The following is a 27901-nucleotide window of genomic DNA, read 5'->3' on the forward strand; positions in this document are numbered from 1 at the left end:
CCACCTATGGAACATCCCCCCCACCAAAGTGAGGCTGGCTTTATCCTTGTTGATTTTCCAGAAGTCCCTTAAAACCAGATCTTTTGTCATCAGGTCTGGGGGACCACTGATGGGATTCAAAAAAAAATACTACTGGTTCTGTGGGCATTGCTTGGTGGGTGTGGCGTGGCTTGGTGGGCATGACAGGGGAAGGATACTGTAAAATCCCCATTCCCTCTCCACCCCACTAACCTGATTTCCAGCTCCATTCTCCTGTGCAGGGCAACAAAAGAAGACCCAGGTAATCAGCTGGGACTCAGGAGGCAAAGACTAGATGGGGCGAGGCCAGTCAAAAGAAGAAACTAAAGGTTTACTGATTTTAATCAAATTTATATGCTGCTTTCTCTTCAAATTATGTATGTAAATAAATGTTATCAAAATCATTTTTCCTGAAAACAGAAGAATGGACTATCTTGCACATTAAGAAACATATTTAATTGTATAATCTTCAATGTTTGATTAAACAAAAATAATTCTTCATGTATTACTTGGATACTCATATTCTTCATTTAAATAAAACAATATTATTGGTAAATGATATTTACATGATTTGATTTCTTTTTATTAATTAATTGTTCTCTGTTGTTCAGTTCTGGCCTCAGCAAAATGATGAAACATTTTGGGAAGAAGATACATCCCAATAAGGCAGCACTGGAGGACAAGATGGAGAAAATCTCTACAGCTACCATGGCTTTCCCTCTAGTGCTCTGGTAGGTTGCCACAAAGGACACCCACACACTGCAAAAAGCCAACATACTGAAAGTAATAAATTTGGCTTCATTAAAGCTGTCAGGTAAATTACGGGTAAGGAATGCCACAACAAAGCTGGCAGTAGCCAGGAAGCCCAGGTAGCCCAGGACACAATAAAACATGACAATGAAACCTTCATTGCATTGCAAAATCATGGTTTCCATAAGGGAATGGATGTCTAACTCAGGGAATGGAGGAAACTTTGTCAACCATGCAATACAGATGTTGGCTTGGAAAAGAGAGCAGGAAAGGACAATAAAAAGGGCCAATCTTTTTCCTACCCATTTCCTCATCTTGGAGCCTGGCTTGGTGGCCATGAAAGCCATAACCACAGTGAGCGTTTTGGCCAAAATACAAGAAACAGCCACTGAAAAGACAATGACAAAAGTTGGTTGCCGAAGAAAACAGGTGACTTTCACTGGTTGACCAAGAAATAACAAGGAAGAAAGAAAGCAAAGCAGAAGTGCCATAAGGAGAATGTAGGTGAGGTCCCGATTGTTGGCTTTAACTATTGGTGTATCTTTGTATTTCATAAAAGTTCCGAGAATCAAGGCTGTTATCACAGAAAAAGCAACAGCAGCTGATGCCAAAGAAATCCCTAAAGTTTCTTCAAAGGAAAGGAAACTCGTTGTTTTGTTCAAGCATCTATCTTGCTCCTTGCTTGGATACTGATTTTCAGGACATTTGAAACAATCTTCCATCTCTAGAGTAAAAGTAAAACAAGAAAAGTCAGATTTCTTTATTATTATTAACTTCTGGAAATATAGAGAAAGCTGTCTCATAACTGGGTGGTTGCTTTGGTAAGACCACACTTGGAATATTGCATCCAGTTTTGGTTGCCACAATATAAAAAAGATGTTATGATTCTAAAACACTGCAGAGAAAAACAACAAAGATGGTTATGGGACTGGAGAAGAAGAACTATAGATGACGTGATAACAGTGTTAATAACCCACACACATATGCCTACTCCCTGTGTGCACCTTGGTCCTTCTCTCTCTCTCCATCCAGGTCAGTTTCATTTTAACTGAATTTTAAATTCAAGATTCTTATTTATTGTTTTAATGTTTTACAGAGTATATTTTAATTGTATTTTTGTAAGGTGCCTTGAGTTGCCTTTGGTGAGATGAATGGCATACAAATTCATTGAATAATTAGATAGCTGTATAAATTTAGATAGATAGGTAGGTAGGTAGGTAGGTAGGTAGGTAGGTAGGTAGGTAGGTAGATAGACAGACAGACAGACAGATAGACGAGACAGACAGACGACGATAGGCGAAGACAGACAGACAGACAGACAGACAGACAGAGATAGGTAGAGATAGGTAGATGATAGATAGATAGATGATAGATAGACAGACAGTTTTGCTTCTTTTATTCATTTCTCAATTGTTTTCATGTACTGAAAATTTAAATATACCATTTTTACCTGACAGTATGTCTCAACAACTTCAGAGTAATTCATGTAGGGAAGAGCAACTTCTGTGATGCAGAAATAAAGTGGGACAACTTTATCTATTTCTTCAGTCCAGACCAGGAGTGCCCTTCTAAGCACAAGCAGAAGCAAGCCCCTGTTCTAGGCTGGAGAAACAAAGCAGAGATCCTGAAGATCCAACTTTGTTCTTGTATTCCATCATAGGAATTTCTTTAAAAAAAAAACCAGAGAGAAACTACCTGCCTCCTTCAAAAGGTAGCTCTTTTATTCCATCTGTTTAATGTCACAGGTAGTCACTTAACAACTGCAATTGGGGGAGCTAGGATTGTGGCCATTGAGCAAAGTGATCACAGTGGTCTCTTGCTTAAATGTTTTGCTCCATAACTAAAATTCTGGTTCCACTTTTGGTCATGTTGCAGGATCCAATCTGGGTTGTTCGCTGGTACCAGAGGTTTTGTCTTCCAAACTTTTGGACTCATGCTGGAGACCATCTTCAGGGAATTTTTCTCTAGCCTACCTACCCTTCTCTCTAGCCTTCCCTCTAGCCTCTCTAGAAACATGTATATTTGCCTACATGTATATTATTTGAATTAAACCTCAAAAGAGCTATTCCTTTGACTTTTTTTTAAAAAAAAATAAGAACATGAAAACATGGGTTACCATTCATTCCTGAGCTTCAGACTGGGAAAGATCACCTTTAGCCATAGTCTAGATTGGTGGGTCTCAATCTTTTCTTCACCATGGACCTCCTTTTGAGCCATGGCCTATGGCCATGGACCACCAAGAATTAACTCAAGATTTAAACCATAACATTTATTCAAGCCTTTGTGGACCCTCTGTAATTATATTGTGGCCCCCCCAGGGGTCCACACACTATAGGTTGAGAACCACGGGGCTAGCTAAATGCCCAACCCATGATGATTTATTCATTCTGATCCATACATTAGTTTTAAATCTCAGTCAACTGACCCATCTTGTCTGAAATCTTTCCTTCTGGACATGGAACACAGTCATAGCAGCAGAATTTTTCCCCTTCCATTCTTCTCTTCCAATATCCTGGGTGACAATATTCATTACAAAGAGAAATGGGAAGAGCCTGCAAATCACATGAACATTGTTTAATAAGAAGAGGACAGGCTTTGATTCTTTTATTCATCTGTAAATTACATATCTCTTTAAAAAGGAATGTGGCTATATTAGTCTTTGAAATATTTTTTTATCTGACTTCTCACCCACAGTTAAGGAAGCTCTTGTAAATATGCACAAATTCTGCATACATAGTGTTCGATCATTTTATTTTCAAAATAGAAATATAATGTTGCACTAAATGTCAAGCATTAGGGAAATCAAGAGATTCAGGCAGTTCAAAACTCTCTACAAACATCTGACCAACTAACAGTCAAGAGATATGAGCAGAAGATAAAAAAGGCATCCAAGGCAGGTTGGGATTATATCTTATTGTAGGGATTCATGACTTATCATGCATTTGACCCTTCCCTTGGGCTCAGCCTGACCATCTCCTAAACTATGTCTGTATTATATAATTCTACTGAATGCTGATGAGATTACATGCAATAGGAAAATAGAAAATTCAGGTGAACAAAGTGACAACATATTTTCAAAGTATGTTATTGATCCTACCTGGTTAAAGCTTTTATGCCATTCAATCCTATTTTTATTAAGGGTGAATTGGTATCCATCTGGAGCATTGGGATCTAATCTTCCAACTTTCACTTTCTTGAATGATTTGTTTGGAAAAGTGATCATGTTGATAATGTCAAATCCTTCTGTTACTTGCCTTTTGTCATTAAAAAAAACTCTCTCTTTAACTGAGTTGTTAAAAGATATGCCTTGAAGAAATGGATGGAGCTGTTTTAAAAAAAAGAAACAAGGAAATGAAAGAATAGTGATGTGCAAACCAATTAACTATCTGTAGTTTCTTCCCCAAACCCCAAAAACTTTAACCTTAGACTGTCTACTATTGACCTCACCCCTTTCCTAAAGAGGTCTGTAGGGGCGTGCATAAAGCGCACCAACGTGCCTACCGTCCCTGTCCTATTGTTTCTCCTATTCTTTTATTTTTCTTATATGTAACCATTTCATGTATTCACAACTATGTATACATTTATACTTATTATCTTGTAAACAATTGGCAAATCAAATAAATAAATAAATAAATAAATAAATAAATAAAAATATCATCCCAAAGAAGCTTTTTCAAAAGGCAACTGGCTTTTGTTTCTTCTTGAAGACATTTTGTTTCTCATCCAGGAAGCTTCTTCAGTTCTGATTGAAGCTTCTTCAGTTTTGATTGAATGGTGGGGAATGCAACGATTTATATTCCTTGCAGTAATCTGGTCATAATGACTCTCTGAGAGTCATTGAGGCTCTGAAGTAGAACTGAAGAAGTTTCTTGGATGAGAAGTGAAATGTCTTCAAGAAAAAAATAAAGTCCACTTACCTTTTGAAAAAGTGCCTTTGGGACAACCATGACCAGAATGATTGAGAATCTCCATAGATAATGAACTAAGTTTCCAGATATTTAATATATATTTTGTCTATGAAAGACCAATGAGGTTGATATACAAAAAAAGGAAAATATGCAATATGACATCATTTTTTGAGAGGGAGATATGTGCCTTCAAGTCAGTTTTGACAAGATTTTTGGACATAATTTGCTATCCTTTTCTACCTAGGCCTGAGAGAAAATAATTGGCAGACTCAGCTGGCTTTGTGCCTAAATTGGGACTAGAACTCCTGGTTTTTAGCTTGGTGTCATAGTCATTACACCTTATTAGCTCTTTCTTTAAACATTAAGATATTTGTAAATTTCATGCAGAGAACAAATTGTTAACCTACAAAGTATTATCACCGAAGATCTGTAAAATAATAGTGTGTGATGCTGAGGAGAAATATGGACACAATCTACTTGGTAGGGTTTCAGACTATGAAAGAATTGTGTATTGTTCATCACTGTTAGGTGATCAAAACATAATTGATTCACTTAAATCTTAGCACTTTGAACCAACCCAGTACATTTTCCAATGAAGAAAAAAATATGTGTTACATAGTGATATTACCTGCCAAGACTGGAGATCCTGAAGTTGAATGATTTTATCCAGTGTCATTTTTTGCCAGCTGGATCTCCTTGATAGTAGCATATGTAAAGAAAGAGCTATGGCATAGATACCATTATAGATACTGTAACTGTGACCAGTCATTTGCATCTCAAAGAGAGGTCCAGGAAGACTGTCCAGATTCTCCTCCCCAGTGCATTTTTCATTATCCATTGTTACCGATCCTGAATTAGGAAAGAAACAGTCAAATGCTTGCTCCCAAAACTCTTTTATGAATCCATCTCTGTGCCTCCAATAAGGTTTAATGGCCTGAAGAAATGTCCTGAACCCCAGAAGGTCCTTTGACTGAATTTGAAAGGAAATGGCCCCATCAAACAAGTGGAGGTCAAAGCCCTTCTGGATTCCTGTTAATATAAAATCCATTTGACTTGTCATAATCCATACCTTTCTAAACGATGCCTTTTCTTTATTTTGGGGGTCTCTAAAAAATATGAGAAATGTGAACCACACAAGAGTCAAAGTGTCTCCATACAAAATAAATGTACTTGTTTTATGATTGGCGAAGTGTTTATAAATGCTGGACATTGTACCCAAAAAATTATCCAAGTTATCCAGATGGGGTATTCCAGGGATTTGTTGTATGAAGGCTGGACAGATTCCATTCTGGGAAAACATCAATTGCAGTTTCTGCAAAAATTGTTCGCCACTCTCATTCAGAGAAGCAAAAAGTCCAATCCACGTCCATCCAAAATATTTAAGCAATTGGATAATCCCAATATATAAGGGACCCTCATTTGGGGCCATAAAGTAAAGTGAAGATACCTTATTTCTAAAAAAAATTTCTGAGGGATATGAACCATATGTGAGCTAAAAGAAAGTAGAAAGATTCCATATTTTATAGGCTCCTACAAAGGTGAGGGTGTCAAACTATTTTCCAAAGCATCTGAAGCAGAGGTGGGATCTTACTGGTTCAGTCCAGTTCTATAGAACCGGTAGCTCCAAAGAACAACTGACACTGAACTGGTTCACTGGGATGAGGTTTTGGTCTTCTGTTTGGCCCACCCTCACACCCGGACTCTAGGCTGTCCTTTAGTGGCTGCATTTTCCTTCTCAGCTGCTTTGCGTGGCACAGCTGAGTGTCGTTCATCAGCTGGAGAAGGTAAATGCTTGACGGAGCCGGTAACGTGTATGCGCATGCAGCGCACATTTGACATCCTACCACTGATCTGAAGGCAAGAAGAAACAATGGATGGAAACTAACCAAGGAGAGAAGCAACCTAGAACTAAGGAGAAGTTTCCTGACAGGGAGGACAATCAACCAATGCAATAGCTTGCCTTCAGATATTGTCACTGGAAGCTTGCAAAAACAGATTGGACAGCTATTTGTCTGAAATAGCATAGGATCATGTGCTTGAGCGGGAAATCTTCCATGATGTGGTATGGATATATTATTGCTATTCTTTATGCTTATTGGAACAATTGAAGGAACTGGCCAGCAGAATGCAAAGTTAAATACATTGTTCTTGTAGTATCGATTTATTGATTTAAGATTATATGATATAATTTCTGGAGTTCAGTCCAGGTGCTTGAAGATGGAAGAAATTCTACTTTTAAATTATTTTAAATCCTCTCTACTCATTGCAGAATACCTTATGCCACCAGACTTGAAACTCTAGACCTAGAAAACCTAGAACTATGCCGCCTTCAGTCCGATCTAAGTATAGTATATAAAATCATACATTACAATGTCCTACCTGTCAATGAATACTTCAGCTTCAACCATAACAAAAACAAGAGCAAACTATAGATACAAACTCAAGATTAGCTACACCAAACTTGATTGCAGATTCAGCAACAGAGTGGTCAATGTTTGGAATAGTCTACCTGACTCTGTGGTTTCTTCCCCAAACACCTTTAACCTTAAAAACTTTAACCTTAAACTGTCTACTATTGACCTCACCCCTTTCCTAAGAGGTCTGTAGGGGGCATGCATAAGCACACCAATGTGCCTACCATCCCTGTCCTATTTTTTCTTTTTCTTACATGTATCCATTTCATGTATTTATAACTATGTTTATACTTATACCTGTTATCTTATAATCACTTGACAAATCAAATAAATAAAATAAATAAATAAATTATGTAAACTAATGAATTTTGAAATGCTCAAGTCTTGGTTGAAACTTGTTTATGAGGTTGTTATTTTGGTGAGTAAATTTAGGATTAGGGGTCCCATGCTTGAGCTTTGATTATTTACAAAGAAAAAAGAAAATTCTCTCTGTTTCCCAACCAACCTGAGGTATCTTGTAGAATTCTATAATGTCTGATATATGGGATGAAGTATCAGACTCAAGTCCTCCAAGGATGGCTATGAGGTTTTTAGAAGAGCCACATTTATAGTTTGGGAGAAATCTATTTGATTTGAAAAGTAAGTCCAAGGTGGTCCGATAGGTCATTCTGGCACTGTAGTAGCTGTCACAGATGTGGAAGCCAAGGGTAACATTGGGCAAGATTTGTGAATTTTCATTTATCTCCTTTACAGCAAAGACCAAAGAAAGTACATGCTGGTAGAACTTTATGATCATGCTGCAAAGAAATAAAATGTTTGGAAAAGCAACCCTTCAGTAAGAAAATTGATTGAAGTCTCATTTCCCCCTTTAATTTTAATTTGATTCAGAAAAATATTTTTTGATATTTCAAAATTGAGCATCACTCTTAACAATAGTCCAAATAGTTTAATGAAAATAAACTTTTTGTTATACATTTCATTATATTCAGCAAATTAAATACATACACATTTTATAAAGAACTAGCTCGATACCCATGCTTCGATACAAAACTATGTGGTCGGGCTTAGTTTCTAGGGAAGAAAATATGGGTGGAGGGGGGAATCTGCCTCTACCTCCTAGCATCCATTGTTTTTCATCTGGCTAGTGTCCTGTCAGTGTGTGAGAGAGTTGAGGACTGTTTGGAAACTGAAACAGTATTTGCTGTGTGAGCAAGAAGGAGACAGAAGGCGCCTGGGCGTGGTTCAGCTCAACTGTTCTGTACTAAAGCTGCTTGGTGCTGTGAAACTAAACTCCTCTTCTCTGCTTTTGTTTTGCATTTGGAACAGAATTCTTTTCAAGTGGGGAGGGAGAGTAGAACTCCTTAGCATCAGAGTGTGTTAATAATAATATACAAAATACTAATACTCTGATGGTCATTTTGAAAAAGCCTTTCTTAGTGAGCACCTAGAAGCCAAGAGGAAGATACGTGCCAAATTTCAAGTTTGTAGGCTTTACGGCTCTGGAGATTTTGTGATGATGTGTGAGTGGTATTTCGCTTTTATATGTATAAGATTGGGTTTTAAGGCCAAGATCAGTAGAAAAGATATAATTCTGTGATACTGATAGATGTGAAGATTTTCTGTTCCTAGGGAAAATATGCATATTTTTTTTCAAAGAAATGTTATCTAAAATTGCCAGTTCCTACATATTTTTTATTGTCTTTCTAAAAATTGGGTTGGCTTAAATGGTTTTCCCTCTCATAGAGGGAATGTAATGTAGAGGGATATCATGGCTAAATGTTTTCTTTCTAGTAATACGAATCACAATGCAGAATAGAATATTGAATAATAGAGTCGGAAGGGACCTTGGAGGTCTTCTAGTCCAACCCCCTGCTCAAGCAGGAAACCCTATACCATTCCAGATAACTGGCTGCTCGGTCTCTTCTTAAAAGCATCCAGTGATGAAGCACCCACAACTTCTGAAGGCAAGCCATTCTACTATTGGTTGAATCCCTATCCCTGATTTCTTAATGACCTAACTGATACTTAGCAATTCTAAAAACCTTATATTTTATATTATGCAGTAGTGCATAATATTCAACTATTTTTAGTTGGCCACTTGAATAGTGATGAGTAGAATAATATTCTTGTGGGTGCTTACTTGTGGAACAAAGATGGAAAAGAAGAATCTGAAGTCTTATAAAAATCATTTAAAACAAATCAGGTGGAGGACTAGATAAGAGAGACAATGCACAGATACTTTACCTTATAGTCAGTTTCCCTTATATGCATGAAGTATGAAATTTCTTCATGTTTAGCAATTGGAAGTTCTAAAACACTACCCATAATTAAATCTACACATTCATTATGTACATTTTTAAAACAAAAAAAGAATAAAGGTTCAAAATATCACTTTGTCTGGAGTTGGACATTCTAGGAAAACTTGGGAAATAATAAGTAGATTGTGTAAGATCTTTATTCATCTGCTTTGAGCCTCTTGTTATTCATAGATACACACGCTGTTATTTGTTATCTGTTTGTTATTTTTGCTGTGCTCAGGGCAACTGACAAGAAGCAATGTAACATTAGACTCTTGCTTACTTTGGAATGTTAAACAGCTTTTGAGTTGGATATTCATCAAACAGCTGTTTGTTGAAAATGTATATGATTTGAGAAGTCATCCCACCAATGAGAATATCATCCGGATGGTACCATTCATATGGAACCAGAAAAGGATCTGCATGACACTTTAGAGTATTCACTGGATATATGTTAGATGAAAATATCAGAAGGAACAACATAGCAGCAGCAAAAAAAATCTTCTGAAAGTTGTATTCTCTGTATTAACTAAGACAGGTTACTAGACTCAGTATAGTACCTTTTCTCAGCATTTTCTTAAGAGAAAACTATCAATTTTACTTTGGCAGAATTAAAATTTGAGTACTGACTGACTGACTGAGATTTCCAGAACTCGTGTCTTGCAGTTTTCTGGTAAAATGAAAAACAAATACCAGAAGAAATAAACCCGAATAGCTTGCTTTTCTCTTCCAAACACCCTATGGAACTGCGGTTAGTTTATAACATATTTGGGGGTTTGTTCTCATCTTTAAATAAACCTCTGGAGCTTTGAGCAAGTAGACCAATTATATTGATTTGGACAATTCCAGGGAGAATTAATTGTCTATTCAACATTTTCACACTGAGTGTAAATTTGTCTACTTGGTAGCATGTCCTCTTATCTTTGTCAAATAATAGGTACCAGACAGTTGAAAACTTATTTGAATAATTGAATAAAAATAATTATTTTACTCTGTTCAGAATGCAAAGAAATGTGAGGATATGGATTTTTATCTGAGAACACCAATTACTTCACATAGTTTCACTTTATACCTACCACTCTGCCCTATTCACTCGTTTAAATGGGATTGAAATAGATAAAGCAATTTCAGTTTTAACATTGCCAAAATATATTGGAATTAGATTAATGTCATATGTCAAAGAACTGTATGCATTAACTATGAGTATAGTATTTCTTGGTTCTGTTTAGAAACAGTTGTGGGACTCTAAACTATCTGTAACTGTACAATCCACTGTGTACTTAAAGTGTTGAAGGGACTCAAAGTGTTTACAATATCTCATCACTCAGATCTGATAGGGAATGGGATCTGTATGTCATCTTCATACGAATGACACACTATAACATACCCCAAATCTCAATCCTGAATGAATTAACACAAATATTGGACAGACTTGGAAGCTCATATATTCATAAATTATTTTGGTGTTTCATATGTTGTACAACGATGTGAAAAAGAGAATATGCCCTTTTTGAGTTCTATAGTTTTAAACATCAAGATATAGTAAAAATTATCTGGCCCTTAGCAGTTCTTAAAAGTAGATAAATAAAACCTCAGATGAACAACACACGACATACTGCACCATGTCATCATTTATTTTACAAACAGAAACAAAATGGAGAAGACATTTTGAAGAGAGATTTCTTAAGTGACTTTCAGTGATGTAATTGATGTCTTCTACCAAATAGTTGGTGAAGCTACAAATGACCTATATTAAAATAGGTTTCATTTTCATTTCTTTTCATTTTCTTATTTAAAGAAAATTAGAGTTTCATATATGGAAATGATAGACAAGCTATTTATATCTTCTAAGACAGTTTTGTAATCCTTTTTCTTTTGATAAATTAAAAAATACAGTAAGCCCCATTTATTATTTAATTAACTCTTACTTGATAATATCCATCCCATTTAAACTCAGTTCCTTGGGAAAATATATTTCACATGATACAATAAAAATCTCCCCTTTTATGACCCTGTAATAGCATAGTTCAGGTTAGAGTCAGTGTGACTGAATGGAGCTGAGCATTTATTGGCCAAATGTCCTTCCTGACACTACACAGAGTTCACGGCAGATATTTTTTTCTTTGCATCTTAGGCAAGAAGTATCTTCCACTACCTAAGATTGAACTTTCAACCTTCTGAGTGGGAGGTATGCATCTTCACCAAAAGGCCACCATGCCACTCTTTCACAAGGTACAATAACTTCATTTTATTAGTTGTTTCTTGGTGTTTAGTTCTGGCTTCAGCACAATGATGAAACATTTTGGAAAGAAGATGCATCCCAATAACCCAGCACTGGAGGACAAGATGGAGAAGATCTCCACAGCCACCATAGCTTTTCCAGTGGTACACTCATAGGTTGGAACAAAGGAGATCCATACACTGCAGAAAGCCAACATGCTAAATGTGATGAACTTGGCTTCATTAAAGGTGTCAGGTAAATTACGGGCAAAGAAAGCCACAATAAAGCTGAAAATAGCCAAGAAGCCCAGATAGCCCAGGACACAATAGAACATGAAGATGGAGCCTTCATTGCATTGCAAAATCATGATTTCTGTAAGGGAATTCACATCTAACTCAGGGAATGGAGGTGATGTTGCCAGCCACAGAATGCAAAGACCTGCTTGAAAAAAGAAACAAGAAAGGGTAATGGAAATAGCCAATTTTTTCCCCACCCATTTTCTCATTGAAGAACCTGGCTTAGTAGCCATAAAAGCTACAACCACAGTAATAGTTTTAGCTAACACACAAGAAACAGAAGCTGAGAAGATGATGCTGAATGCTGGTTGGCGGAGAAGGCAGGTTACTTTCCCTGGCTGACCAAGGAATAACAAGGAAGAGAGAAAGCAGAGCAGAAGGGCAATGAGTAGTGTGTAAGAGAGGTCCCGGTTATTGGCCTTGACAATGGGAGTATCTCTACGCTTAAGGAAAATTCCGAGCACACTGATTGTCATGAAGGAAAAGGAAACAGCAGCTGAGGCCAGACTGATCCCTAAAGGTTCTTCAAAGGATAGGAAACTCATTGTTTTGTTAAGGCATTGAACTTGCTCCTTGCTTGGATACTGATCTTCAGGACATTTGAAACAATCTTCTGTATCTGGATAAAAAGATAAAAAAGAAACTCATTTACTTTCTCTTTCCCATTTCTTTCTGAAATGTTCTATGCTATTGTTTGAAGAGTAACATTCCTTCCAATCTGACTTGGCTATACCTGTGTTCCAAGCAGAATTTCTGAAATTTACAAAATTAGGAACGTTAAAGCAAAATTAATCTTTTTTCATCAAATCTCTTTCAAGTCTTTGCTGGATTGACTGTTTACTGTTAAGCAACATGTAATGCTGAAAACAGACATAGTTATTGAAAACGATGCATCAATAACAGGAGTGTCAAACAGGGCTGCATCAGGGTTGTTTTGACCTCGAGGGACCAGGGTGGGTGTGGCAAGGATGGGTGTGGTGATAGTAGGTGTGGCAAGGGTCGGTGTTGCCAATTCAACACTCCTCATGTTGGGGGCACCTTTGGTGGCCATGTGCTAAGGTAGGACTTCCCTCAGACCCTCCCTCACTCTCATTATAATCTCCTTCCTTCCTTTTCTTTTTTCCTTCCCACTTCATCTTTCTTTCCTCTTCCTTTCCCTCTTTCCTTATTTTTCCTTCCTGGCTCTCTTCCCATCTTCCTTTCTTTTTCTTTGTCTTTCCTCTTTTCCTTTCTCCTTTCCTGTCCCTTCTTGCATGCACAAATGCAAATGGGGAAAATTTCTCCTTTTGTTTTTTAGTTTGTTTTGCTAGCTCTCTGCAGCAAAAAAGGAGCCTGGGAAGGTTCTGTGCACCCCCTGGGCTCTGTATTTAACCATGATGGCCTCCTGCAGCCCTCTGTCAGTGAAAAAGGAGCTCAGGAGGGCTGTGCATGGCCCTCCCGAGCTCTATTTTTACTCGCAGAGGCACCACAGGCCAATTTCTTTGTGTCTTCAAAAATTTGAGGACTTTAAAACTGACCTATCTTGCTTGAAATCTTCCCCCATGGACATGGAACACAGTCATAGCAGCAAAAAATGTTCTCTTCAGATTTCCTTTTCCAATATCCAGGGTGACAGTGTTCATTACACAGAGAAACTGGAAGAATCTATTCATAACATGAAAAACAAATGCAGAGGTAATTTGTAAATTGTTAAGCTTTTTCATCAGCTGACAATACAGTAAATTAGTCATCCTATAAAGCGAATCATGGCCAGCAGAGATTGGTTGGAGACATTTTAATTGAAATCTTTTCCTTTCAAGAATACCTATACCTGTTCAAAACCTTTGTGCCATTCAATCATATCTTCATTAATAATCAATTCATTTACATCCAGAGCATTGGGATCTAATCTTCCAACTTTCACTCTCTGAATGGAATTGTTTGAAAAAATGATCATGTTGACAACATCAAATCCTCCTGCAATTTCCATCTTTTCATTAAAGGACACTGTTTCTCCTGCTGAGTTATTGAAAGAAATGCTTTGAAGAAATGGGTGCAGCTACTTGAAAAAAAGAAGAAACAGAAGAAGTTTAAATAATAGAGGGATAAAACATTATATGATACATTTACCCTTTCTTCCCAAATTTCTTTATGCAGCTTCACATGATAAATGCCAAGAATTATCATGGCGATAGTTACTATGTACAGTAATGAGCACAATGCTTTCCATTTTCATGGATAGAAGAAATGTATTACTGGGAATAGTAGTTCGCATGTTCTTCTTGGTAGAAAGTTGAATGTAACCTAGTGTTAGCATTTACTGAGTGCAGAAGAACAGTCTTTTCCTTGTGTGTTTACCATTTATTGATATTATTAAATCATACCTATTTGAATGATGAGGGATGCAGTGGTTCAGTGGCTAGGATGCTGAGCTTGTCAGTCAGAAAGGTCGGCAGTTCAAATCCCTAGCACCACTTAATGGAGTGAGCTCCTGTTACTTGTCCCAGGTTCTGCCAAGCTAGCAGTTCAAAAGCACATAAAAATGCAAGTAGAAAAATAGTGACCACTTTGGTTGGAAGGTTACAGTGCTCCATGTGCCTTCAGCGTTTAGTCATGCCAGCCACATGACCACAGAGACGTCTTCGGACAGCACTGATTCTTCTGCTTTGTAATGGAGATGAGCACCATCCCCCTAGAGCCAGAAATGACTAGCAGATATGTACAAGGGGAACCTTTACCTTTACCTTTACCTTATTTGAGTGATATATTGTGTCATTTTAATAGAATAACAGAATATCAAAGTTGGAAGAGTCCTTGGAGTATTCTCATCCAACTCCTGTACATATAGAAGACCCTATACCATTCCAGACAATTGGCTGTCCAGTCTCTTCTTACATGACTCCAGTGATGGAGCACTCATAATACCTGAAGGCATGCTGACCCACTGGTTAATTGTTGAAATTTCTTTTTGGTTCTAGATTGCTTCTCTCCATGAATAGTTTCAATCCACTGTTTCTTTTCCTGCCTTCACATGCTTTGGAAAATAGGTTGACTCCCTCTTCTTTGTGGCAGCCCCTCAAACATTGGTACACTGCTATCATGTCACCCCTAGTTCTTCTTTTACTACACTAGACAAACCAAATTCCTGCAATCATACTTCATATGTTTTAGCCTCCAGTACCAAAATATTCTTTGTTGCTCTTTTCTGCACTATGTTCATAGACACTACATCATTTTTTTTATAATATGGTGATCAAAAATGGATGCAGTATTCTAAAGGTGGTCATAGTAAGGCTTTATAAAGTGAGATTAATACTTTTATGTGATTCTGTTCATCTGTGAATGCAATCTAGGACTGCATTGGCTTTTCTGGCTGCTGTTGCACACTGCTGACTCATATTTAAATGATTGCATATTAAGAGTTCAAGATCCTTTTCATAGTTAATAATATTGAGCCAAGTCTCATCTGATCTATATCTATATATTTGATTTCCATTTCTTGCTTAAAGTGTAAAAATCTTACTTTTCTCTACACTGAATTTCATTTTGTTAGGGCCCAATGTACAAGTCTGTCAAGATGCATTTAGATCTGCAAATTTGATGAGTTTCTCTTCTATTTCCCCATCTAAATTGTTTACGAAGAATTTGAAGAGTACTGGACTTAAAACAGAACATTGGGGTACTCGCTGCTTCTTTCCTTCCATCTAGATGCAGTTTAGTTGGGGACTATACATTGAGCATGATTTGCCAGCCAGTTACAAATCCATCTGGTGGTAATGCTGTCTATCCCATTTTTTTTTAGCTTACCAAGAAGTTAGTTGTGGTTATTTTATGATCCAAATAATTTTCTAGTAAAATTTTCAGAGTTTCTGGGCATTTTACCTTAAAAGGTGGTAGATCTGTAAGTTCTGGGATTTTATCCATCAATATTTTTCTCTGACTGCATTCTTTTGATAGTAAGGCTTGCAAAGAATGAGCCACAGCATAGATACCATTATAAATGCTATAACTATGACCTGTCATTTTCATTTCAAAGAGAGGTCCAGGAAGACTGTCCAGATTCTCCTTTCCAGTGCATTTCTCCATGTCCATTGCTGGTATTTCTGAATTAGACAAAAAACAGTCAAATGCTTGTTCCCAAAAATCCTTTAGAAATCCATCTCTTTGTCTCCTAAAAGGTTTTATGGACTTCAGAAATTCTTTGAATGCTAGAACTTCACCTGAATGTATCTGAAATGAAATGGCCCCATCAAACAATTGGAGATTCCAAGTCTTTAGACTGCCTGTGAGTATCATGTCAACTTGACTTGTTGTGACCCATACTTTTCTAAGTAATACATTTAATTTATCTTCAGGATTACCTAAAAATATGGGTGATATGAGCCAGGGAATTGTATAAGCCTCTCCATGGAGAATAAATACATTTGCTTTAATGTCTGTGAGATGTATATACAAACTTTTCATTTTATAGCTAAATGTGTGGAGGTCATCCAAAGGAAGCAGCAAGGGGATTCTTTCTATGAAGGCTGGACAGATTCCATGCTGGGAAAGCATCTCCTTTAGCTTCTTCAAAAAGTGTTCTCCACTCTCATTTTCAACAGCAAGGAGCCCAACCCATTTCCATCCAAAATGTTGAAGCAATCGGATAATCCCAATGTATACAGGACCTTCATTTGGTGCCATTAAATAAAAAGGAGATAAGCTACTGACACAAAATTCTTTGGGGGGAAAGGATCCATATGGCAGCTAAAAGAAAACAAAAGAATATTCATCAGAGTATTTTGATAATGTGTTTTGTTTTGTCTGTTCCTCTTCAAGAATTGGTTTAAAACCTAGTCACATTTATTTGTTTGTTTGCTAATTATTTCATATGTCATGTTTCTAGACTGCCCAAATACCTTACCATTTATAAAAGAGTTCCAATGTAACATTGTGAGAATTGTGAGAACGCAGTTCAATTTCAGCAGCTGTCATCATTTTTTTCTAAGTGAAACATGATCAAACACCAGCAGGTTTAAATTCATCTTCACCAGTGCAAGCTAATACTGGTATTTTATTTTCAATCTCTTGTTAAGTATGGAATCAGATACCTTCCGATCATGTTATTGTGGGGATAAACACATGAGAATATATACTTAAGAAGGTTCTGATTTTTTTAACTAATTTAGACAAATAAAAATCCCCTCATCCCTGGACCCACCTGTGGAATTTTCTAGAACTCTACAATTTCTGCCATATGGGATGAAGTATCTGATCCAAGTCCTCCAATGATGGCCATGAGATTTTTCTGAAGTCCACATCTGTAGTTGGGCATAAATCTATCTGATTTGAAAAGTAAGTCCAGGGTGGTTCGATAAGTCAGCCTTGCATCATTGTAGCTGTCATAGATATGGAACCCAAGACTAATATTGGGTAAGATTTCTGGATTCTCATTGATTTTCTTGACAGCAAAGACCAAAGAAAGGACATGTTGATAGAATTTTGTGATCAGACTGCAAATAAAAAAGTCTTTTAGAAAATAAATTTGCAGTAAATAAATTAATCATCAAGAATAGCCATGTGTACCTGTGATTAGAATTAAATTAAATAAAGTTACATTCCTTTTATATTGCTTCAAAATATCATGGTTCAAATTTTCTTGTGCATTATACACTGTATCATGAATGTTATTCATTAAAAAGTACACTACTTAATATTTTTGGATATTTCTATTAATGACCAATGAGAAAGATTATGTGCCCTGTTTTATATAGAGAGAACTAAACTGATTCCACTTCTTTATTTTTTTTAAACATCATTTAAAGGATGTTTAAACATCCTTTAAACATCCTGTTAGACATTATTTAATCCTACGTAGCTTTTTCTCTGGTAATATCACACTACTAACCAGAGCATACAAAACATTGCTAGACCAATACTCGAATACAGTTCATCAGTCTGGAACCCTCATTATGTATCTGATATTAGCACAATTGAGAAAGTCCAGAAATATTTCACAAGGAGAGTTCTCCACTCTTCTACTCGTTGTAGAATACCTTATGCCACCAGACTTGAAATTCTAGAACTAGAAAACCTTGAATTACGCCGTCTTCGGTCTGACTTAAGCATGGTATATAAAATCATACATTGCAATGTCCTAACTGTCAATGAATACTTCAGCTTCAACCATAACAACACAAGAGCACACAATAGATACAAACTCAAAGTAAACCGCACCAAACTTGATTGCAGGAAATACGACTTCAGCAACAGAGTGGTCAACGTCTGGAATACTCTACCCGACTCTGTAGTCTCTTCCCCAAACCCAAAAACTTTAACCTTAGACTGTCTACTATTGACCTCACCCCCTTCCTAAGAGGTCTGTAGGGGCGTGCATAAGCGCACCAACGTGCCTACCGTCCCTGTCCTATTGTTTCTCTTATTCTTTTATTTTTCTTATATGTACCCATTTCATGTATTCACAACTATGTATACACTTATACTTATTATCTTGTAAACAATTGGCAAATCAAATAAATAAATAAATAAATAAATAAATAAATAAATAAATTTTTCCTCCATTTCCTCTTCCTTCTTTGTTTATCTGGTAATTGGGAAAAACAGTTTCCCCATTTTATACTTATTTTATGTAATAGGAAGCCCATACGTCTGAACATTTTCTTCTTACATTATGAATTCCCACTTTCATTTATTTATATTCTTGGTATTGTGGAATCTGGGGTGCTTTCTGAGTTTCATTGTTTTCTTTCAGATATTTTGCTACCCAAGAAGGTAACATATTTAGTGCTTTGAAATGCTCTTCAGAACACTAAAGTTATTACCTAACCAAGTAACAAAATATCTGCAAACAACAACAACAACAACCAAGGTCACAGAACACCAAGGATAGCACAGTTGAATCTGAGCTACATATGTTATCCCCTATTAATAATTTAGGTATTCCTTGGGCATTCAAATTCATGTTTGTATCACTTGTTTTTTTAAAATAGAATAAATATTTCAAAATAAATAAATATTCTCCCATTAGTACAGAATGGTTTGAAATCTCAAAAAATTCAGTAAATGTTGGTCTATGTTATAATTTCAGCTGTCTTCTTTCAGACCATTGTAAGTAAAATAAAAACTGATGTGAACATTGAGACAAGCTTCGAATAAACAAGTAATCATTTCAGGGAACAATGTGTAGGATCTGCTTACTTTGAAATTCCATGTAACTCCTGAAATGGATGTCGTTGAAATAAATGTTCATTGAAGGGATAGAGGTTTTGTGAAACCACCCCTCCAATAAGGAGGTCACCTGGATGGTACCATTCATGTAGAATAGGAAAAGGATCAATCTTTGGACAGTTGAGTGTATTCACTTTGATCACTGGGAACACCAGAAAGAATAATACATCAATAGCCCAAAAATCTTCTAAAAGAGGCCTCCAACATATCAACCCACACCAATGGATCTGACTTAACATACTAGATTTTCCCAACACACTTCCTAAGAGAAAAACATCAATCTAACCTTTAACTTCCATGGAGATATAGACATTTGTTTGGATAATGACTGAGATTTCTACAAGTTAAATCTGAAATTGGTCTGATCAAAGAAAGAATAGATGTTGGAGTAAATGAACCCAATAGTCCTGTTAACTCTGTCCCCTTCCCACCACCCCAAGTTCTTCATGGGACCAGGATCAATTGATAACCTCTTTCATCCATGCTTTCTAGTTTTCACTGCTTTCTGGAAAATCTCTGGAGCTTTAAGCAGGTAAATACATTACAGTAATTTGGACTCTTCAAGGAAAAGTTAATTATCTACTAAGCCTATTTCCTATAACTGGTTTTTTTTAAAAAAACGGAAAATTGTTAATTGCTCATCCAAGGAACTGCTTCCTCCACTTTCGGAAATAAAAGTAATTTTAAAAACCAGACTTTACACACACCCACATAGACACTTACACACAAATGTATATACACATACACACATACATACACACATATTTGTTCTTGTGATATCAGATAATGGTAAATTAATCTGTATGTAATGCACACATACACACACACATGCACACACAGACACACACAGAGAGGGGTGGGCTACTGGGGGTTTTCGGCCCTTAACTAAGATTCTGTGTAGTTCGGAGAACCCCCCCAAATCCCCACCGCCCACCCTTCCCCTCCCAGGAGTCCCCAGGCAGCCCATTTTGGATGCAGGTAAGTGCAGGGCATGTACAGAGGCTGGGTGAGGGCAAAAACCGGGCCTCCTGGAGGCTTCATTTCCGGCCTCCAGAGAGCCTCCAGTGCCAGGGAAGGCCATTTTTGCCCTCCTGGAGGCTTGAGTAAAGCCTCTGGAGCCCCCACACACACACACACCATGCTGAAGGAGGCTGACTAGGCCACGTCCACCACAGCCACTCCCACCCAGCAACTGGGCAGAGAACCTCTTCCTAAATTTTTTGAAGCCCATCCGTGCGTGTGTGTGTGTGTGTATGTGGTGTGTGTGTGTGTGTGTGTGCATATACATATATGTGTGTGTGTGAGAGAGAGAGTGTTGTAGATGTGTGTGTGTGTGTGTGTGTGTGTGTGTGTTGTGGAGAGAGAGAGACAAAAATAGAGATTACAACCATCAACTTGATCCTTTCCACTGCTACTGTTGTGTAATGGAAAATTCTTAATTTCTAATTTAATTTAAATTCTATTTCTTAAGAAAGCTATCCACTGCAATAGCCAAACCTCTAAGCATAATCTTTGAAAAATCTTTCAGGACCAGCTCCTTGCCTAACCTATGGTCACAAGCCACAGTCATCCCCATCTTCAAAAAGGGAGACCCAAGCCTAGTTGAAAATTACAGGCCAATCTCCTTATGCTGCGTCACCTGTAAAGTCATGGAATCAATTATTAACCAATCCATCATCCTCCACTTAGAGACAAATAACCTACTCTCCAATAAACAATTTGGTTTCAGAAAAAAACTATCCTTTAATCTACAACTCTTACACTGCAAAAACATATGGACAACACAACTCGACCAAGACAAAGCAATAGACGCAATCTACATAGACTTCTGTAAAGCCTTTGATTCAGTGGTACACGACAAACTACTCCTAAAAATAAAATCCTATGGTATCTCTGGACAACTGAATAACTGGATAGAAGCATTCCTGTCAAACAGACAACAAATGGTCAAAATGGGAGCATCCTATCAAATCCAGTACCTGTCAATAGTGGTGTCCCCCAAGGCAGTGTTCTAGGACCAACTCTCTTCATACTCTACATAAACGACCTCTGTGATCATATTAAGAGCAATTGCGTTCTCTTCGCTGATGATGTAAAGCTGTTCAATACCACAGACAATACTGCTACCCTACAAAAATATCTTGACTATGTATCAGAATGGTCAAACAAATGGCAACTTCAAATCTCAACAAATAAATGCTCTGTCTTACATATTGGCAAAAAAATCAGAAAATAAAATACAAGCTGAATAATCAAGAACTTGTTGATGACCCAAGCTCTGTAAAGGACCTTGGAATACTCACCTCTAATGATCTAAGTGCTAGAGCCCACTGCAACTACATAGCCAAAAGGCATTAAGAGTTGTTAACCTAATCCTACGTAGCTTTTTCTCTGGTAATATCACTCTACTAACAAGAGCATACAAAACATTTGCTAGACCAATACTCGAATACAGTTCATCAGTCTGGAATCCACATTACGTATCTGATATTAGCACAATTGAGAAAGTCCAGAAATATTTCACAAGAAGAGTTCTCCACTCCTCTACTCGTTGTAGAATACCTTATGCCACCAGACTTGAAATTCTAGAACTAGAAAACCTTGAATTACGCCGTCTTCGGTCTGACTTAAGCATGGTATATAAAATCATACATTGCAATGTCCTACCTGTCAGTGAATACTTCAGCTTCAACCATAACAACACAAGAGCACACAATAGATACAAACTCAAAGTAAACCGCACCAAACTTGATTGCAGGAAATACGACTTCAGCAACAGAGTGGTCAACGTCTGGAATACTCTACCCGACTCTGTAGTTTCTTCCCCAAACCCCAAAACTTTAACCTTAGACTGTCTACTATTGACCTCACCCCTTTCCTAAGAGGTCTGTAGGGGGCATGCATAAAGCGCACCAACGTGCCTACCGTCCCTGTCCTATTGTTTCTCTTATTCTTTTATTTTTCATATATGTACCCATTTCACGTATTCACAACTATGTATACTCTTATACTTATTATCTTGTAAACAATTGGCAAATCAAATAAATAAATAAATAAATAAAATAAAATGTGAATTTGAGAATGAGGGAAAGAGATGCTGCTTATGAAAGGATTAGATAAGAGAGCCAGGAACCCCTAGGGGCTTAATGGTCAGAAGAAGAAAAACTGAAAAAGGACCCACCCTAATGAATCAAACAGTTAAAAATGGCAGTGGGAAGTTTAGACCTTTAAATCTAAACTTTTTTTTTTGCTAATGTAGCCTTATAATAAAGTAAAATTAGTTCATCTACTTATTTTACTTGGGGGGGGGGACTAAGAGCTGATGCCCTTGAGTTCCCCCAGGATTCAGTGAAGCAGGGATATTTTCTTTAATCTTTGCTCATAGAGGCCACTCGGGTCTGAGAGTGGAGCATGAAATATATCCAACCAGTTGCTAAAAAGTGATATACAAAATCAAGATTCTTGTATTCTTCAAATTGAGGCAATGAATTGTAATATTTCCCTTGTTTATTTATTTTTTTATTATTTATTTATTATTTATTTATTTTATTTGGTTTGTCAATTGCTTACAAGATAATAGGCATAAATAAAAACACAGTTATGAATACATGGATACATATAAGAAAAATAAAAGAAACAATAGGACAGGGACGATAGGCACATTGGTGCGCTTATACACGCCCACTACAGACCTCTTTGGAAAGGGGTGAGGTCAATAGTGGAAAGTCTAAGGTTAAAGTTTTGGGGGTTTGGGGAAGAAATCACAGAGTCAGGTAGAGTATTCCAAACATTGATCACTCTGTTGCTGAAGTCATATTTCCTGCAATCAAGTTTGGTGCGATTAACCTTGAGTTTGTATCTATTGTTTGCTCTTGTATTGTTATGGTTGAACCTGAAGTTCATTGACAGGTAGGACATTGTAATGTACGATTTTATATACTATACTTAGATTGGACCGAAGGAGGTGTAGTTCTAGTTTTTTTAGGTCTAGAATTTCAAGTCTTGTGGCATAAGGTAATCTGCAACGAGTAAAGGAGTAGAGAACTCTTCTTATGAAATATTTCTGGACTTTCTCAACTGTGTTAATATCAGATACGTAATGTGGGTTCCAGACTGATGAGCTGTATTCAAGTATTGGTCTAGCAAATGTTTTGTATGTTCTAGTTATTAGTGTAATATTACCAGAGAAAAAGCTATGTAAGGTTAGGTTAACAACTCTTAATGCCTTTTTGGCTATGCAGTTACAGTGGGCTCTAGCACTTAGATCATTAGAGATGAGTACTCCAAGATCCTTGACAGAGTTTGGATAATCAGTAAGGTCTTGACTATTCAGCTTGTATTTTATTTTCTGATTTATTTATTTTTTTGCCAATATGTAAGAGCATTTATTTGTTGAGATTTGAAATTGCCATTTGTTTGACCATTCTGATACATAGTCAAGGTCTTTTTGAAGGATAGCAGTATTGACTGTGGTGTTGAATAGCTTTACATCATCAGCAAGGAGGACGCAGTTGCTCTTAATATGATCACAGAGATCATTTATGTAGAGTATGAAGAGACTTGGTCCTAGAACACTGCTCTGGGGGACACCACTGTTGACAGGTACAGAATTTGATAGGACGCTTCCAATTTTGACCATTTGTTGTCTGTTTGACAGGAATGTTTCTATGCAGTTTGCAGGTGTCCAGAGATACCATAAGATTTTAGTTTTAGGAGTAGTTTGTCGTGTGCCACTGAATCAAAGGCTTTACAGAATTCTATGTAGATTGCATCTTTTACTTTGCCCTGATTGAGTTGTGTAGTCCATATGTTTTTTCAATGTAAGAGTTCCAGATTGAACTGCCGGTGGCAAGGCAAGGACGAGCAGAGGTGCAGAAGCCCGTTCGCGGTTTCATCTAATTTCTTCTTGCGGTTGGCGCAATCCTTTGAGGGTGCTCGAGTCCCGGAGAGATTCGTGCTGGTGTGGGGAAGCCTCGGGCTGCAGTGTGGGGAAGGCAACCCCCCCCTGCAGGGAAGAGGAAGCCCTCCAGAGCCCAACGAGCAAGAACAGCCTCCTATTAATGGCAGCTCTGAAGTCCGGACTGCCACCGATGTAAAGAAACAAGTGAGTGAGATCATTTGGGAAGAGAGTGGTAGAAAAAAATAGCGGTGGAGAGGAGGATTGGAAAGTTACAGACTGGTATTAGGCTGTTATAGGTGTTACAAGTGTCTGTCTGAAGCCCTAAAAGAAAGCGGCTAAAAGTGAAGCTGAGACAAGTGAAAGTGAACGGGCTTGGCAGACAGAAGAGAAAGTGAGGACAATAACGAATAAAAAGGGAAATCTATGAGATTGGGAGACCAGCATCTGGAAAGAGCCTGGAAGCCATGGAGGGTTCAGACTATTTCATTTGATTTCTATTTGGACAAACTGGTGATGGGAAGAAGACCGAAGTCGATGGAAAAAAAGACAGCACGGCGCCATAGGCAGTACTTAGAAACACTGAAGTGGTTGTAACAATATAACTGATTTAACTGATACAAACTACTTAACAGACCTTTGGGAGAATACTGATCTATCTGAGAAGGCAGTTTTTTTCTGAAGAAAACCAGGACAATTGAACTTAGGAACATTAATATAGAAAGCAAAATTGGAAGCTTCTGAATGAGTGGGGATACCGCGTAACTGCAGTTATTATTCAGCATTCCCCCCCACTTCCGGTGTGTTTGGAGTGAAAGCTCTTAAATTGAGAGAAAGAAAACCAAAATCCTACCTCTAGATTTCTCTCCTTTCTTTTCCATTTACTCCCCTTTTTTCTTTTATATATCTGATCTTTTTTTTTCTTCCTTCTTTTTTACTAGTTGGCGTTATGATGAATTATCTCTCTTTCTTTATTCTCTCTTTATAATGATTATAAATATGCATACTGAGTAAAGGAATATTGATTGTTGTATTAGATTGTTAAATAATTGAATTAATTGATTTAATTGACTTATTAATAACAGAGATTGTTATATTTTGACCAGATATATAGGGGAAATAGTAAGAACATTAAGTATTAGTTAATTAATAAGTATAGGGTTCTATATATTTATATTACAATTTATTGTGTGACTAATAATTACAAATGTAATATTATCTGTGTTCAAGAATATTTAACATTTAAGATAAAATTAGATAAATATACATATAGATTTATAATATTTAGATATAGTTGGATTTGGTATAATATTTATTATATAAATATTTATTACATGAAGTGAAGTATAGAGGTTGAGCACAGATCATATAAATTATATATTTGATTTAGAATCGGGATCTAAAATAAAATATACATCCCAGTAACTAGTTAAGAATATAGCTACCCAGTAGACAGATAGATCAAGTAATTAGATACAGGTCAATTTTAACATAGAAATTATATCACTGAATGCTGTGGTGGTCTCTCATGGAAAAAAGACACAACGCAAGGTTGTCTCGGGATGAGAGCTCAGAGCGAACTCCGAAACCCTCTTTTATTAGAAGCAATCTTTGTTAACGTAGCAATTTTTGTTAACGTCCTATCACAAACGCATTACATCACACAACATGCACTGATCATTCGCATAAGCGTACAAAGCTGCAAAGTTTAAGTTTGCTACAGTTCTGGTTAGAAATGGCAACAATTTGTCCTTGCTTCTTGCTCCGTGTTCCAGCCAACCACCAGAAGGCTCCGTTGTCCTAGCACGTACACAAAGAACAAAGAATCATAGTTCCCACATCTCCCCTGTTTTTGTTTTTTCATGCCGATGTAGTCCTTGGTAGGTTTTTGCAGACAATAGGAACTGATCCCTTGAGGGCTTTGTCATGTCTCTACATGTCGTTAGCAGTCCAGGGAGACATAGAATACAGCAACAAAGGAAGATGAAACATACAGCAACAATTATAATGCCTATAATCATAGATCGAAGCCAAGCAGAGTCAGTAAGCCAGGATCAAAGGAATGACCAAAAATCAGAAGGGACCCCATAATTCAGCAAAGGATTCTCTCTAATGGATTCCTCCATGTGTTGTATAGTGGCCGTGATGTTAGGGGATGAATCAGTAATATACATGCAGCAGTGCGCATGTATCACAGCACACACCCCTCCTTGTGTACAACAGCCACAAATCCTGACCGATGATATTTACAGTCTTGTTGTCCTGGGAGAAAATAAGCTGAGCAAGTCCCGAAATCATGTTGCAAAGAAACGGTTTGCCTCCTGTGGGTTACACTTGTCGGACAGTCATTCTGTATCCGAGGGCAATTCCCAGTGACTAGCGCAGCACAGTCATATCCAGTAAAGTTGTGTGCAAATACATTAAGAGTGTTATTTAAAAATGTGTTATTGCGCATTGTATTCTGTATTGTCAATGTGTAATTACAATGGGGATAACGACCATGATCTGTTAAATTTCCATGGCTGATGTTATGAGTCCAACATACCCCAGCAGTTTCTTGTATACGGCTGCCCAATGGAATCATGGTCATGTTCTCATCCGCAGCTTGTAACACCTGATAACTAGAAAAATCAATGTTCTTCCATTGCGACTCATTCAAAGGAACAGCTACCAATGGCAATCCTGCGGTTTTATGTGTAGGCATATGCATACATACCCAGCAATCAGTTTTGTTCTCCAATTGAGCAATTCGAGACACATCCTTAACATAAGAGTTTTTCCCCCCCATCCCATGGTTCTTCCCTTTACACCTCTGGCTTGTGATAAGGGCGGACATGACGACCAGGAACCCAAATGACTTCATTCTTGTCTTCAACTGCTGCATAGCCACGATCCCACGTTATCAAGGAAGCTGGCCCCCTCCAAGTGGGGTCAGGTAGTTTTCTGTATAACACCAGTGGCCTCGCGCCTCCTGCAGAAGGGAAAGAAGAAAAATGCCTGCTGGCCGCCATAGTGGCTGGTGTACCAGTCAAGTTGAGAAAATTTAAAGTATATAATGCAATATTTAAGGTATTTTGTAACCCTGGCAATCCATGCCCCATGTCCCCTATTTTTGTTTTTTGATTGTCCAATGCGCGCTTGAGAGTCTGATTAGCGTGCTCCACAATAGCTTGACCTGTGGAATTATAAGGAATGCCAAATTTATGCACTATGTTCCAGGTGGAACAAAAGGTGGCAAAAGCCAAACTAGTGTATGCAGACCCATTATCAGTTTTCAGCTCCTGAGGGGAGCCCAAAATAGTAAAGGTACGCAAACAATGATTAATAACATGCTTTGTGGCTTCGCCCCTTTGAGGGGTAGCCATTATGAAACCTGAATAAGTGTCAATTGAGACATGTAAATATTTCCAGGGGGGAAACCCAGGATACTGGGTGACATCCATTTGCCACAGCTGGCAGCATTGCGTCCCTCTAGGGTTGACACCCTGAGGGAGAGCAGCTGCTTGTAAGCTGCACGTAGGACATTGTTGTATAATAGCTGCAGCCTCCTCCGCAGGAAGGCGAAACTGTTTGATAAGGGCCTTTTTAACTATGACTTTCCCATGGGGTTAAGGTTGCCATTTATAGGCCGATCTCACTGTTAAACACCGATTATAAAATATTCACCTCCATTATAGCAAGCAGATTAAAAAGAATGTTAAATGCGCATATACATGAAGACCAAAATGGATTTCTCCTGACCAGACAAATCAGGAACAATTTAAGAACAGTACTAGATGTTCTAGAATTTTATGAAGCTCACCCCAAAAAACAAATTGCACTTATGTTTTTAGATGCAGAGAAGGCCTTCAACAATTTAAATTGGCAATTTTTGATCCAAAAAATTTACAATAT

At 37.4% G+C, this 27901-nt stretch overlaps 1 protein-coding gene and 1 pseudogene across 2 annotated transcripts; both read right to left on the reverse strand.

Moving 5' to 3' along the window:
- Positions 1-563: 563 nt before the first annotated feature.
- Positions 564-7886, reverse strand: LOC113428581 (vomeronasal type-2 receptor 26-like). Its single transcript, XM_026691134.2, has 4 exons — positions 7596-7886; positions 3866-4093; positions 3194-3320; positions 564-1492 (listed from the first exon to the last, which is right to left on the reverse strand). The coding sequence occupies exons 1-4, from the start codon at positions 7884-7886 to the stop codon at positions 564-566; spliced, it is 1575 nt and encodes a 524-aa protein (XP_026546919.2).
- A 3278-nt stretch (positions 7887-11164) lies between these two features.
- LOC113428582 (vomeronasal type-2 receptor 26-like) lies at positions 11165-19409 on the reverse strand (annotated as a pseudogene). Its single transcript, XR_015745736.1, has 7 exons — positions 19397-19409; positions 19081-19252; positions 17084-17375; positions 15766-16629; positions 13715-13942; positions 13422-13548; positions 11165-12523 (listed from the first exon to the last, which is right to left on the reverse strand). The product of XR_015745736.1 is annotated as a vomeronasal type-2 receptor 26-like (transcript).
- Positions 19410-27901: the final 8492 nt, after the last annotated feature.

Source organism: Notechis scutatus, chromosome Z (assembly GCF_049901735.1).
Source record: "Notechis scutatus isolate UNSWTSFEM ecotype Mainland chromosome Z, rNotScu1.2, whole genome shotgun sequence".
In the NCBI taxonomy this organism is placed as follows: domain Eukaryota; kingdom Metazoa; phylum Chordata; class Lepidosauria; order Squamata; family Elapidae; genus Notechis; species Notechis scutatus.

Bases quoted from the DNA above. Each gene is read 5' to 3' on its own strand.
- LOC113428581 (XM_026691134.2), bottom strand. From the start codon at position 7,886: ATGATCATAAAGTTCTACCAGCATGTACTTTCTTTGGTCTTTGCTGTA. The intron at 4,094-7,595 runs GTTGGTTGGGAA...TTTTTAAAACAG, and splicing joins AATTCTACAAGATACCTCAG to CTCCATCCATTTCTTCAAGG. The intron at 3,321-3,865 runs GTAGGATCAATA...TGTGATTTGCAG, and splicing joins GGCATAAAAGCTTTAACCAG to GCTCTTCCCATTTCTCTTTG.